The following is a 15,926-nucleotide window of genomic DNA, read 5'->3' on the forward strand; positions in this document are numbered from 1 at the left end:
AGTCACAAACAGGTCCACAGCACATGTGTGTCAGTCTAGGCCCTCCCTGAAGCAGTGAGAGAAGGGGGTAAGGTGCTGCTGCATTTATCATGCAGGCGCTGTGTGAAAAATGAACTCTGTCAGTCAGTCAATTCATTCGAAATGCCAATGTGTAATTGATTGTGTATCTCGTGCCCCGCAGTACTGCTCTCCACCTGATCAATATTAGCATTATCCTAATTATGTTGCGAGTTAGGTCTCAGGTCCCCATAAACTGATGGTCCCTATTAAAAGAGATGTGCTTGAGCAGGGAGCCCCCCCCTCCTGCAGAGAGCAGCTGGAGAAAGCTGGCAGAGGTAGGGGGCAGGACCCAGTAGGCACTGCAACGCTTGGTTGGCAATTTTATAACCATTGTCAGGGTAATTTGTATATTTTATTAACCAGTTAAAGATGTTGAGCTTCTTTACTGCTCCGTATCCACACTACCGGGTGGCACTTTTACAGCTGTGCTTTATGGTCAGATTATCTGTATTATCAGTGCTTTAATGACGCTGCCTCGCTTTTTCCTGACACGGAATGCCTTTTTCTGCAATAAAAAAAGATGGTGGTCTACAATGATAATACATCACAATGGAATGCAGTGCGCTGACAGGGGGACTAGAAACAGCAGAAGATTTAAAATATTGTTCAATACACTGTATGTCTTGAATGTTTGGTTTGACACAATTTCCGGGATATCTTTTGGCACTACAGTGTGGCGCTTTATGAGCAGCTACTCAGAGTTGCTTTGTTCCTTCAACACAGAGAAGTTACTAGAGAGATATGTCCAGGATGATGAGTCCAGATTTGGAATGATGACTGCTAACAGCAGATCTGAACATGCCCAAAACAATCTCTAATCCACATATTCTACGTCCACTAAAATAGTATAGCTTTTAAAATACTTTTTTTATTTTTTATTTTTTTAAAGATTTTTAATATTCTCAAACCCAGTAGCTATAAATGTAAAAGGAAAATAAAAGAAAAACCCCTTTTCCTGCTCCAACCTGAAGCTAGTAAGTTTCTTCTTAAGTTTTAACTTGTAACATTATTAGTAGTAGTTTGTAGTATTAGTATCATTAATACTATATTATATTACTGTTGAGAGCAATAAAAATGTTTGGTCCTTTGGTCCCTTAGGGGTGAAAGATTTTCAGTTGTACTGTAGCTAATGGAAACCTCAGTGACCCCAGAAAGTCATAGTCTGGCGCTTGCTGAGAGATGGTGAGAGAATAAGAGAAAGAGGGAAAGAGAAAGAAAGTCCATCAATAGGACAGAATAGCTTCTTTTTTTCCACTGTTTTTCTTGATCTTCAAGTGTTAACCCTCATTTATCCAGTATAGTAAAAGCCACAAGCGCCTCCTTCTTTATATATATGTGTATATAATACGTATATAGAAATCTATTTGTTGTTGCTGCTTTTTTGTTTGTTTGTTGCTTAATTAACAATTCAAGTCTCAACAAGAAAAGTTTCACATCTTTTTTCAGTTTTTTTTTTTTAAACTTCTCTTGGATTTCTTGCACTGTGCCGTTTGTTGCGTTGAAGTCCTTCGGTGTAGCTGCTGCCAACTCCTTCACACCTTCTTCAATCTCTTCATCATTGCAATAGCCTACGTCTTCATCATAAGTAAATGCTGATATGTCTTCGAAAATTCCTTGTGTGGATTTTTTTTTAACATAATTTTTGTTTTCAAAGAAAAAAAGTTGAACTCCAAGATATCTTCAGTTGTCCTCAAAACCTAAAAAATAGAGATCAAATTGTTAGGTTCAGTTGGACTCTGAAGAAAGCTCAAGCTAGATGTATTAAACCATACTGGGTCATACAGCTGCAAAGACAAGGTATGATTACACAAGCACATGTATTTATAACGTCCTACTGGGCATGGTCAGCTCCTTACACATCTAGACAGCCAATACATCTCTGTTGCTAGTCAGGAACTGTACTGGTTCCTCTCACTGGTGTTGTCAGGGCCCTGCCTGATGCAAGAACCTTCATGGACATGGAGGTGTATGCGTGTGAGATAGGACGGTCGTAGGACGGCAGTAGGACAGTCGTTGTGGTGGGCCCCTCTGGCACCCCACCCAGAGGTCTTTCTCACTTCATCCGTTGACTTGACCTCGAGCCAAATTTCTCGCTCCTCCCTAATTTCACAGCTGGCTTGCCTTATCAGGAACTGAAACAAGACTGTTGCCCTTTGCCTCCCTCCTTAAGATCATTGATATTCAACAATAGCATGTTTGAACAGAATATAAACTTTCTGCACTTCCCCTTGTCTCACTCAGTAACTTTCCATACACCACCTTCCTATTCGCCCTCCATTGACCCCAACATATATATTCCTTATGCATGTAAAGCAATCAATAAGTTCTAGTATGGTAACATGAAGAAGTATGTTTCAAGCTAGAATCCAACAAAGCCATGATTAGATCAAGCTTGCTTTTATTTGAATGTTTGATGCTTCTTGATGAACAGATTTTACAGCTTTTTAAAAAAAATAGTTCAATTATGCCCATGATATCAGTGTGATGGTTTGGAGAAAGCCAGCCCACATTTGCAAATCAATCTATCTTTGTCTATCATGATGACAGATATCCTATTTCTAGGTGACAGGCACTCTATAAGTCTGAGTCTATACGAAAGTCCACTGGGCTTACCTGTGCTGTTGCAGTGAACACTGAGGGCTAGGTTGTGTCAGTAAGGGCGGCTGGCATCCTTCGGTCGTTTTAACTGGACTTTCAACCTCTTCATTCCAATCTGAAAGCCGTTCATGGCTTGAATAGCTGCCTGTGCGCTAGCTGGGTTGTCGAAGCTCACAAACCCTAGGAGAAAAGACAGGAAAAGTGTATTAGCCTAAAAGCTCAAACGGTCAATATGGAAAAGTAGTCAAACAGGTATCTAATGACTTAAATTATGAGGAAACAAATAAAAGATTTCAGACAATGCACTCGCATTATGCATATGGACTATTTCAGATTATATCAAAGGGCTTATTTTGATGGGAACCAAAGTAATATTTGGAACAATATTTAGCATTTTCTGTCATTTGAACCATTTTGCTTCTCAATGTAGCTTTGTGTAAACACTATCAAATGCTCTTGATTATAAATCAATGAGCATGCCATTGTGGCTGTTCCACTTGCACGGAGAAGCAGAACCCACACAGGTGAACACAGAGACAGGCCGACGCAGAAGCACATGCGTACGGCGCCAGACACTCAAGTCCAAACTCATGCTGAGCATCCTGTTTCCATCAACTGTAAAAATGAAGCCTTGAAAGTCAATGACCAGAAACTGCAGTGGAGTGTGGCTCCGGTTGATGCACTCCCCAGCGTCTATAGTGTCATTAGGAACAGTCGATGACCCATGGAAAAACAGCAGGAGCCTCCCCAGGTCCCCTGACACCTGGGAGGGGAGGTGTCTGCCTACACTGCCCCATTAGGGGGATGGGTTACGGGGGACAGAGGGAGGCAGAGAGGATGAGAGGGGTGCCCTAGGCTGGCCCTGCCATGAATAACAGGGAAGGATGTGGACTTAAAGCAGGTTTAAGGGGAGCTCTTAATGTCAGCTTTTCTCCCAGCACCATCAGTCTGGGTTTATCCCTCTCCCTGCCTTCTACATTAATTACCCTACAGAGCAGCCCAGTCCCCAGACCTAACATTACATTGTAAATGCATAGTGTATTAGTCAATACTGCAAATTTATATGTTATTAAGTCCCCCCTGAGAGCCGGGCGGCAATCAATTTTGCCCAGGGATGTGTGGCTCCCTGAATTGAAAACAAATGTTGATCTATAATTGTCCTTTGCCTTACCCTCATTTTTTCTCCCCCCCTCCCTTCATCCCCACTTTTTTTTCAAGCCCAAAGGCAGGTCTGGTCTGTGGGTTGGCAGAGCCAAGTGGGACCAGGGCCAGGTTGGCGTGTGAATCAGCCCCAGTGCGCCCTGGGTATTGGGAAGTAGTGCGGGTAACAGAGCGGTGATCTGGATGCTGATACAGCAGAAGCCCTCACATGAGTTTTCAGGTCAATTTCACATCCACACAGTAATACAGTAGCACAGGGACTGTGACTACATACATGGTATTCCCAAGATTGGCTGTGAACAAAATAGCTAAAAGCTTTTCAAACTCAAAGGACATCCTTAGTAAGATAAGAAGGGAAATATAGGCTACCAACTTGTTTAATGTAAAAGTTATATTTTGTTGAAATAGCACAGGAATCATACTATCATGATAATATATAAAAATGTAAATATTTAAGTACAGATTGCCTTGTTTGCGATACATGAAAATGATATTTAAGATAATAGATTGATCGATAGAACAAACATAGACCTTCTCTCTATGACCTACTGTACTATAGCTCCATTACAAAACTCACCGAAGCATTTGCTCTGGTTGGTTGCTCGGTCCATGAAGACCTTGGAGGAGATGACACTCCCGAAAGGCAGAAACATCTGCATGAGTTCATTATCTCCAAACTCCTGTGGCAGGTGGTAGATGAACAGGTTACAGCCCTCGGGCCCTGCGAACACACAGAAACCATGGCAACCACAATCAGACCTATGTACTGCTTTATTTACCGCTGCCTGCAGACCCGTGGCTTCTCATTTGCCCGGGGAACAGATCTGAGGAGCACGACTAATGGAGTGGCAAAGAAACACATTTGTTAGGAGTTCGGTAACATTATCTTGAAATAATAACAACGCTGTGTTTACCACCACAAATACAAATTGTGAATTTTCCAACTTTGATTTGATGTTGCACGGTGTGGCGGCATGACATCACTGAGGTGGCGACTTGATGATGTGTTTTCGTGGAGATGTCGAGCGGGGAGCATTACACCTCTATTCGAGCATCTAATCTAGTAAAACCTCTCAACCTTTAATCAAGACAAAGGCCGACATAATAATAAATGCATATGTCTTTGAGGAAAAGCTGATTGGTAATGACTTAGAAATAGTGAAACCAAAATGACATTTACACACGGTTGTCATCATAATGCTGTGTAGGACAATCAACTAAGCAGATTGAGATGTGACCTATAAATGTGTTTGACACCAGTCAATGGATTACACAACGCAATCAACCATTAGATGCTCAAATGTAATCTCTATGTTGTCTACATTTTGGAAAAGGTTAAAGCTAAAGTCAATCCTGCTAGACTGCATCACATCCAAAGATGCTAAGATGATGATGCTTGATTACTTTTCTTTCCCCCCAGATAATACCTTGACACAGCTAGAGTACTATGTAACACTTTCTAAAAAGGGAACATTTAATCACTGCATTATAACACCTAGACAACATTACCAGGAAAGTGTAATGCCAAAATCTGAAAGACAATATTGCAAAGAAGCAATTAACAGTGAATATGTAACTATTTATAATAGTGTAGTACAATAGTTGTAAAAGAGTGTTAGTGATATTGTTCTCTCACCCTCACCTTCTCTCTGTTGCTGCTGCTGGATGACCTGGGATGGCTGAGGCAGTGTCTGGCCTATGGGAGTCAGTGTGCCAGCTGGGTAGATAGCTACAACACATTGAAGGGGAAACACAGAGAGAAACAAGGGGGTTCATGTCAGCGCTGCTGTAGGTTTGGTCATCACTGAATACTCAAACTATTTGTGTCAATATTTATAACAATCTTTATTATAGTAATCTTTATTATAGTTGGTCAGTTATGATGTATGCTTTCAGTTACAGTATTGCAGTTTGTCATTCATTATACAACGGGTGGGTATAATTCTGGATGTTGATTGGTTAAAACCGCATTCCAGCGGGTGTCTATTCCACAAGTTACCACCGGCTAAAGCTATGACGTTGAAATGCCCATTTACTCTGTGCCATCTCACTGCGCAATCCACTGTCTCATCAGCCCAGCCAGACTTATAAACTTGATCTCCAATATAAAAAGCATTTAGACATTATCTCCCATTTCTTTTAGACAACAATTGGTTTTCAACAGCTGAGATTTGTATAAACCTTGCTGTCTGTCTCTCCGACATTTGCAACATTGTTTCAATAATATTGAAATTCGATCTCCAGCTGTCCCATAGTAATGAAAGTGTCTGGAGTCGGGACAAGACAGACAGGCAGATTTTCACAGCCACTCAAAATCATGAATCAGCTGGCATCATTTCTATGGATACATACAAAGAAATACGAATAGAAAACAGGCCAAATGAAACAAAATGCAGCTCGGTTGCAGTCTTTCCAGCGTCAGTTTAAAATGATTGGCGTTAGCTATGTGGTTGGCTAGTTACTCTGAACAACAGTGTCCTGACAAGAGAGCACAGTTTCTATGCCAGGTGAAATTGTGCATAATTGTTATGGATGTATCCAAATGTCACAAGAAAGCAGCTTTAACAAACGCAAATGCAGCTACTTTGCTGTTATTCTGGCTGCACTGCTTGATGTGACTGTAAATTAGCCGTAGTTGGCTAGCAAGCAAGCAAGGAATAGAAAAGTTGCCAGCCAGTAGGGCACTTAGAACAAACAACTGGGTCCATAGATACAGAACAACAAGACTGAACGACTGAGTCCATAGATACAGAACAACAAGACTGACCGACTGGGTCAATAAATACAGAACAACAAGACTGACCGACTGGGTCAATAGATACAGAACAACAAGACTGACCGACTGGGTCAATAGATACAGAACAACAAGACTTAATGACTGGGTCCATAGATACAGAACAACAAGACTGACCGACTGGGTCCATAGATACAGAACAACAAGACTGACCGACTGGGTCCATAGATACAGAACAACAAGACTTAACGACTGGGTCCATAGATACAGAACAACAAGACTGACCGACTGGGTCCATAGATACAGAACAACAAGACTGACCGACTGGGTCCATAAATACAGAACAACAAGACTGATACAGAACAACAAGACTGGGGGTCAATAGATACAGAACAACAAGACTGACCGACTGGGTCAGAACAACAAGACTAAATACAGAACAACAAGACTGACCGATACAGAACAACAAGACTGATACAGAACAACAAGACTCAATAGATACAGAACAACAAGACTGAATGACTGGGTCCATAGATACAGAACAACAAGACAGAACAACAAGACTGACCGACTGGGTCCATAGATACAGAACAACAAGACTGACCGACTGGGTCCATAGATACAGAACAACAAGACTGACCGACTGGGTCCATAGATACAGAACAACAAGACTGACCGACTGGGTCCATAGATACAGAACAACAAGACTGGGTCCATAGATACAGAACAACAAGACTGACCGACTGTCCATAGATACAGAACAACAAGACTGACCGACTGGGTCCATAGATACAGAACAACAAGACTGACCGACTGGGTCCATAGATACAGAACAACAAGACTGACCGACTGGGTCAATAGATACAGAACAACAAGACTGAATGACAGAACAACAAGACTGACCGACTGGGTCCATAGATACAGAACAACAAGACTTAACGACTGGGTCCATAGATACAGAACAACAAGACTGACCGACTGGGTCCATAGATACAGAACAACAAGACTGACCGACTGGGTCCATAGATACAGAACAACAAGACTTAATGACTGGGTCCATAGATACAGAACAACAAGACTGACCGACTGGGTCAATAAATACAGAACAACAAGACTGACCGACTGGGTCAATAGATACAGAACAACAAGACTTAATGACTGGGTCCATAGATACAGAACAACAAGACTTAACGACTGGGTCTATAGATACAGAACAACAAGACTGACCGACTGGGTCCATAGATACAGAACAACAAGACTGACCGACTGGGTCCATAGATACAGAAACAACAAGACAGAACAACAAGACTGACCGACTGACCGACTGGGTCCATAGATACAGAACAACAAGACTTAACTGACTGGGTCCATAGATACAGAACAACAAGACTGACCGACTGGGTCCATAGATACAGAACAACAAGACTGACCGACTGGGTCAATAAATACAGAACAACAAGACTGACCGACTGGGTCAATAGATACAGAACAACAAGACTGACCGACTGGGTCAATAAATACAGAACAACAAGACTGACCGACTGGGTCCATAGATACAGAACAACAAGACTGACCGACTGGGTCCATAGATACAGAACAACAAGACTGACCGACTGGGTCCATAGATACAGAACAACAAGACTGAATGACTGGGTCCAGAACAACAAGACTAGATACAGAACAACAAGACTGACCGACTGGGTCAATAAATACAGAACAACAAGACTGACCGACTGGGTCAATAGATACAGAACAACAAGACTTAACGACTGGGTCCATAGATACAGAACAACAAGACTTAATGACTGGGTCCATAGATACAGAACAACAAGACTGACCGACTGGGTCAATAAATACAGAACAACAAGACTGACCGACTGGGTCAATAGATACAGAACAACAAGACTTAATGACTGGGTCCATAGATACAGAACAACAAGACTTAACGACTGGGTCCATAGATACAGAACAACAAGACTGACCGACTGGGTCCATAGATACAGAACAACAAGACTGACCGACTGGGTCCATAGATACAGAACAACAAGACTGACCGACTGGGTCCATAGATACAGAACAACAAGACTGACCGACTGGGTCAATAGATACAGAACAACAAGACTTCAATAGATACAGAACAACAAGACTGGACTGTCCATAGATACAGAACAACAAGACTGACCGTCTGGGTCCATAGATACAGAACAACAAGACTGACCGACTGGGTCCATAGATACAGAACATGACTTAATGACTGGGTCGCGTCTCTATCAACCGAACCAATAGAACGAACGACCAGCCTGCTTGGGTAGCAACCCTACATATGTGTCAGGACTATATCTCGTGGAAGGACGAAATTGTATGAATATATTCACCAAAATCATGTTTTTTATGAAAATATGCCAACATTATGAAATAAGAAATGTGTTGTTCAATATCCACTGAAGTAGCGAGCAAGTTCACTAGATAGCTACAGTAGTTGCCGTGGTAACCAAACAAACTCTTACTAGTTTAGCTAGTAATTTAACAATACCAATAATGTTTTCAGTTCGACTTTTGCTTTCAAAGCAACACACACATAGAACATGTAAGAATGAACTATAGCCCCTGAATTCTTCCGTGCAAATATACCATGCCTTATACGGAAATAATGAGCGCCCTAGTATTCCCTTCACAACAATCTGCAACAAGTATTAAACAATTCCATTGTATAATCTGCATTATAAACTGGGTGGTTCGAGCCCTGAATGCTGACTGGCTGTATCTATAACCGTATTCCGTGGGTATGACAAAACATTTATTTTTACTGCTCTAATTATGTTGGTATCCAGTTTATAATAGCAATAAGCACCTCGGGGTTCGCGTTGGGTAGTGCATAAGAACAGCCGTTAGCCATGGTATATTGGCCATATACCACGCCCCCTTCTGCCTTTTGCTTAATTACACCATGACATGGTTGAATACTAGTTTCTGATTGGCTTGAAGGGCATTCTAGAGCGTGCATTATTTCCCCATAATGAACAGCATGGTAGAATTCAATGGCTATAATTAATTCTTACATGTTTTGTTTGAGCCGAATTGAAAACATTATTGGCATTGTTGAATTTGATTTTCATAATAGCAAGCTAGAACTGATGGTTTTGTCAAAGATTTTTTACAACTAAAGCTCATTGACCTGTCTGTGGTTTGGTTAGCTAAACTAGCGGGTGTGTTTGTTTGGCTACCACGGCAACTACTGTAGCTATCTATTAAACTTGCTCGCTACTTCAGTAGATGTTGAACACATTTCTACAGGCAAATGAACACATTCCTAGTAGCAAATGTGTTACATTATAGCCATGGTATAAAAGGGATAAACAACTCGCTAACGCATCGTAGAACACACCTTCCATGTCGTTCATTATTTTCACATAGAACGCATAGCCCCTCATTATCCCATACATAATGTTAACTGGTAGAGATAAAGTAGCACATGTGTTGTAAGAAAGTAGTGTAGGGTTTCATTACCATACTACAAAAAATGCATCATATGAATTTACTGCACCTCAGTTTGGTATGAGCCTTGAGGTCTAATCTCAGTGTGTACATAAGGCCTACCTGTGTATTGCTGTACTCCGGTGAAGGCTTGCTGGAGGGTGTCTGCGGCGGTGGGGCTCTGGGTGGAGTAGGACGGCAGGCCGTTGCTGTACATGGTCTCCACGGCGGGATGTCCGTTGGGCTGATGGTGGGGGATGCCCGTGAAGCCGTTGACGATGGGAGTGACGATGCTGGGAGTGGTGATGTTCGCTGGTGGAGAGCTAAGACCTACCGAGACAAGGACATTTCTACTTTTACAGACTATCAAACACACACACATACACACACACACACACACACACACACACACACACACACACACACACACACACACACACACACACACACACACACACACACACACACACACACACACACACACACACACACACACACACACACACTTTTGTTCACTACACATCCTCTCCATCACAAAGACAGGATTCCTACACGAAACTGTCACATAGCAGGCGCTGGTGGTGACACATCCTGCTGGATCACTGGGAAGTCAACCTGTGAAAAATGAGCCTGTCTGTAGTGTTTGTGCGATAGCCTGCTGGCTCCGAGTGAGAGCGGGATGATGAAACCACTATGCAACTCCAGTAAGATTCTGACGAGATAGGGGAGATTACAGTGAAACATTTACTCAGTGTGGACGCGGGTAGCCTACTCTCTTTATATATCATGAAAAAGATCAGATAGCTTGGCACACCATGAGCACATAACACACACACACACACACACACACACACACACACACACACACACACACACACACACACACACACACACACACACACACACACACACACACACACACACACACACACGGTTGCAGGATGTTTTACGGTTAGAATAGAATTGGATGCTCCTCTCTAGTTCGATGTATTTTAAACCAGCCTCTTGTTGAAAGTGTGCAATCTTGGGCGGAATGTGAATGAGTCCATTTGAGGAGGATCTCACTATGGATGATGGCTACTTTGAAAGGCTGCTCCGTGGTAGAGCATCAGCCCTCGCTGAGAAACGGGCCCCCTGGGGACCACCTTTCAATCTGGAGCCAAGACGGGATTGGACAGAAAGGCCGGTTGTCACGGAAACCCTCAGGCATGCCATCATAGCAATTTGTCCGCCTCGGTAAAGAGCCCCTAAAGAAAAGTCCACATAGGGATGGATACATACGGTGGGTATGCTATGCTGCATGGCTGGGAGTAATGCTAATGCCTTGGTAAATAGGCTGTGGCTCACACACAGAAAAACCTGCACAGAGCCATGTCAGCCTGAGACTACCCACGCACTCGGAGCACAGTTTAAGCAGTGGGGAGCCTGACACTCATGCAGCCAACCGCTGTGACCAGGGGAATTGCCCGGGTCCCGGCGAGAGCTGTTGTGTCTTTTGCACCATTTCCTTTTTTTAAGCTCCCCGCATTTGCTTGTTTCCTGCAGAACTGTGATGAATTAGACTGCAGCTCTGGCCCATTCTCTGGCGGGGCCCAGGAGACTGCTGCTCCCCATTCTGAGGGTTCAGACAGCCAGTCTGGCCGACCACACGCACTCTATTGTACCGCGCCATAATGCAGCCTCTCCATCATCAGGGAAATTCATTTTCCAAGGCTTAGCAGTGGGCCGCGGCCGCCTTGTGCTTCAGGGTCAGCAGGCAGACGCAGCACACGTGTGATAAGAGCCCAGAGAAAGGAGATTCTAAAAGTCACAGGGTGGGAGATGATGCTCGTTGGGGACGTTTGGCGCCAGAGAGAGCCCAGTGGATCATGGAGGAGACACAGCTGCAGGGAGTCATGTCCAAGTGTAATGTGAGCGACTACAGATTCAAACTAGAAAAATAGTATTTATGGTTGTAAAATAATAGTAGTAGTAGTAGTAATTGCAGTAGTAGTACTGGTAGTAATAGTGGTTTCATAGGCTATGGGTTAGTTATAGTGACATATTTTGGGGTGGTTTGTAGCTTTATAGTTGTTATAGTGGGTTATAGTGGGATATTTTAGTAGGCTAGAGTGAATACTATATCATCATAAGCCATAGAATGAATTACTATGATCAGGGCACCCTTGGGAATGAGACCCTGGTATCAATGGGTTTTCCCTAAATAATAATTATAATAATAATAATAATAATAGTATAATACAAGTGTTTTTAACCTCTCAAAATGAATGGGGATACATTCTGAAAGTGTCGTAGCAATGATTTCAGTTTAGAATGTTGAAGCCTGCGTTCCGCCATTGAAATGAATGGGGATACAACAAGCTTTATAGTTTTTGAAGTAGAAACAGAAGCAAAAAGCTGTGTTGAAGCCATCTATGTTGAGTCAGTTTGTGGTGTATCCAAATTTTGCCTTTGAAATCTATGGAGCTTTTATGCACATCTTAAACGGTTATTAGTTCAAAAAGTTTACATGGTATCAAAAAGCTGTATACAAGCACACTATTATAGAACAGTCTGCACATTTGAGTTTGAATGGCGTTTCTAGCTTAAACGGTTGAAGACTAGTTGCGACCAGAACATTTCCCATTCAAGTCTATAGCACCTGAACTGCATTGAGATGTATGATTTCTTTGAAGCATCAGTGCCAGTGCCAGTCTGCATGTTTTAAAGTTATTTTGGTGTTGGTAGCTTTAACGGTTTTGGCCCTACATGTGGCAATGGGAGCCAAATAATAATAATAATTATATAATTATAAACCATTTCTAAAGTTGTGCTTTGCTTTCAGCAAGCACACTTAATAATGAATGCTACTCAGCTCTGAGGGAGAGAAGAGGCCGAAAGTGCTCGAAAACTTGTGTGTAGATACAGTACCTATCTAAGGCATAAGTGGATTACAAAGAATATACTGAGAATCTGATTCCATTTTCCTGCATATTACTTCCCACACAACCATACCATTCCATGAACTACTGTTACTGCTCAAATATTATGTTCTTAAACATGAGCAGACCTCAACTAATGTATTTCTAGCTAGAGTAGGAGAAATATTGTACTCCATATACGGTGCCATACATAACAAGACATTTCATTTTATACTCCAGTGGACATATAGCCTCTCATTGTGAAAATCATATTCATAGCTTGTTTACAATGCACACACAAGCATGTGCCTGTTTACATATGCCTGTTTACTGAATGCATTGTCCCATAATAATGACATGTTGTTTTGCACTCCAGAATGAGTCAATAGAAAACTATGGGTCAAGAGATTGCTTATATTTCACAACTCGGTTTCACCTGTCAGCTTTCTAAGGTTATTATACCATGAAGTGAGTATACTACATATTCCACTTGGTTTTATGTTATGAAAGCATAATTACATTTACATTATTACCATCTGTTCTTTGGGGAAATTGTTGTGATTGCACTGAGAAAGAAGCATAAGAGTATTTATTATGCTAGTTATACATTCAAATCAACAAGGAGCACTGGACCCATTTTGGAGAGCAGGGCAGTCAATATGAACACAAGGACTGTCTCTCAGCGAAGCAAGAAATAAGCATTCATAACAGATGTTTTCATTTATTGATTCAAAAACTAGGTGCGTTTGTACTCGGAGGGCAAACTGCACTCAAACTGTTCTGGTTGTTTAAACGTGAATGAAGAAAGGTCTAAAATGTTATAAAGGGTGTAGATTAAGATTTCAAGAGAACTACTAAATGCTACTGAAAATGACTGTCATTAAAAGGTGTTATTCATGTTAATGTGGTAAAGTCCTTAAAAAGTCCAAAATGGAGTTCTATTAGATGATGCTGAGACTATATATGGTACATATTGTATAAAATGTGATTCGATATAATGGTCTGTACGCAGCAACCCTGGTAGGATGAATGTGGCTTGTGCCAAAGGGGGTATTCTGTCTGAGCTGGTATCCCATGGCGAACGTGACACACAGCTACCCAAGGTGAGGCCGCCCTGAGCCCAGGCAGGCAGGCATTCCCACTGAGGCGTGGTGCTGCTCAGAGCCCTTCTGGGGGTCACAAACACTATGTCAAACAGCTCATTTGCTTCAACTGTGGCATTAGTCACTCTGGAATTGTCCTGCATCATGTTTTTGACCCCAATCCAAACCCACTTCCATCAATGACACAATCAGGGCTGAATTGAATGGGAGTGTGGTTAGGCAGGGCCCTATATGTATGTAATGGATGTATTCAGCTCATGTAGAGCAGCGCTCTGGAACGTAACATTATGTGATTTTGATTACACACTTCCTGGTCATGTGATAGACCTAACAAAGGGCTGCCGTTCGCCTCCCCATATCTATCCCCCTGGGGTCGGCATTTTTTGTTTGTTTCATTTTTGTTTCTCTTGAAGCTCAGGAAGTGCACCTGCTGAACATTATTGTCAAAAAGCATCATCATGCATCATTGTAAGGATACATGCTCTAATCAAGTCAACCATCTGGCAGGCTGCTTATACGCCATCAAGCTGAAATGCTTTACATCTGTTGATCAAATGGGTGTTTCATTGTTTTCAGAAAGCACCCCTTAACATTTCTGGCGCTTTAAACTTTTTCTGCCGTGGTGCACAAGCTTTATGTTGTGATAGGCAGGCGTGCGCAGAGGTGATTCAGATCATTAAAAGAGAGGGTAATGCACCACGTTTACCTCAAGATCAGCCAGGCTTTGAATGGTCATTTTTACGACACTGTTTGTAATTTATGGTAATTCAGGCACTGCATTGTGGGACTTACCGAGGCGCCTGTCATCATCCAATGAACTTCTTCGGGTTATTAAGGAGATTTAGGCTAAGGTTATGAACATAGAGGCTAAAACTTTTCTATATTTGATGTCTAAGCCGCATATTTGGCACTGCTGAATTTTTTTTGACAAATCTAAGTATAGTGGCAATGCATTGTGTCAAGATATGGAGAGTCGATGAGACAACTTTGTGGGCCAGCATCAGTAAAGAACATGAAAGCATGTCTCTAAAATTACAATGAATTATTCCACTTATTCACTGCATGAGTCTCAAAGTTTCTAAGTGGCTCTCAGCTCCCTTAAACAGACAGCCTTGCCAGTAATGTTATGTGCTCCTTCAATGAACTTTAAATAAGTCATGACACCAGTCGACATGTGAAAGGGGAGGCTGTTGCATACATACACCAGTCTGCTGCCTATCAGCACAGACTCCAATGAATGGAATCAAAATTCCTTTCATATTTATTGTAGTCCTTGGAAATTCTCTCTCTTGCAGTGATTAATAATGCATTGGATTCAATAATAAAAGTAATCAGCAGACTGTAGCTTACACAGAAGCGTGTCAAATGCTAGACATATTTCAGCGCTTCTCGGATTTCTGAGAGGGAACACACACCATGGTGAGCTCTTTTCAATACCAAAGGCCAGTTCATTAAGCTCCTTGCATTGCAGATTGATAAGCCATTGATTCCAACCACCCTGCAATAGCCTATTTCTCTTATGATTATAACATAGTGGATTGCTCTCTCGAAACAAGGTGGTGTAGTATTATGAAGCCCTTTGAAAAGGTTAAATGTATATGAAATGAATATCTGATATGGCTCAGTATTGATTATGCACTTATGTATATTTCAAATCAGTGTTATGTATTTGCTGCATACATAGTCCATACAATGTGTGCATATGAAGTGCATGTGGGGATCCTGTCTCTTGGTCTTTCATCATAGTAGCACTATACTGCAGTCACGCTTCAGTATAAATACTGAACACAACACATACAATGCAGTGGAATTCTGTCCTGTATTACCAACGAAGAAGAAGCACCGCAGCTAAACTTTTAATCACTGCCTTTGATTGATTACCTGTGTAAAAAAAAA

At 41.9% G+C, this 15,926-nt stretch overlaps 1 protein-coding gene across 10 annotated transcripts in view; it reads right to left on the reverse strand.

Moving 5' to 3' along the window:
- Positions 1-321: 321 nt before the first annotated feature.
- Positions 322-15,926, reverse strand: part of LOC135512768 (CUGBP Elav-like family member 5) — a 304,887-nt gene continuing 289,282 nt past the window's right edge. For 7 of the 10 annotated variants that reach the window (XM_064935127.1, XM_064935124.1, XM_064935120.1 and 4 more), the window contains 5 exons: positions 10,151-10,357; positions 5,456-5,548; positions 4,397-4,540; positions 2,674-2,838; positions 322-1,757 (listed from right to left, as the gene is read on the reverse strand). In XM_064935127.1, coding sequence (XP_064791199.1) covers positions 2,711-2,838; positions 4,397-4,540; positions 5,456-5,548; positions 10,151-10,357 — 572 coding nt within the window. In that variant the 3' untranslated portion in view covers positions 322-1,757; positions 2,674-2,710. The remainder of the gene's footprint in view (positions 1,758-2,673; positions 2,839-4,396; positions 4,541-5,455; positions 5,549-10,150; positions 10,358-15,926) is intronic. The other 3 variants (XM_064935129.1, XM_064935128.1, XM_064935121.1) reach the window with 1 other exon arrangement.

This window comes from Oncorhynchus masou, chromosome 24 (genome assembly GCF_036934945.1).
Source record: "Oncorhynchus masou masou isolate Uvic2021 chromosome 24, UVic_Omas_1.1, whole genome shotgun sequence".
NCBI lineage: Eukaryota > Metazoa > Chordata > Actinopteri > Salmoniformes > Salmonidae > Oncorhynchus > Oncorhynchus masou.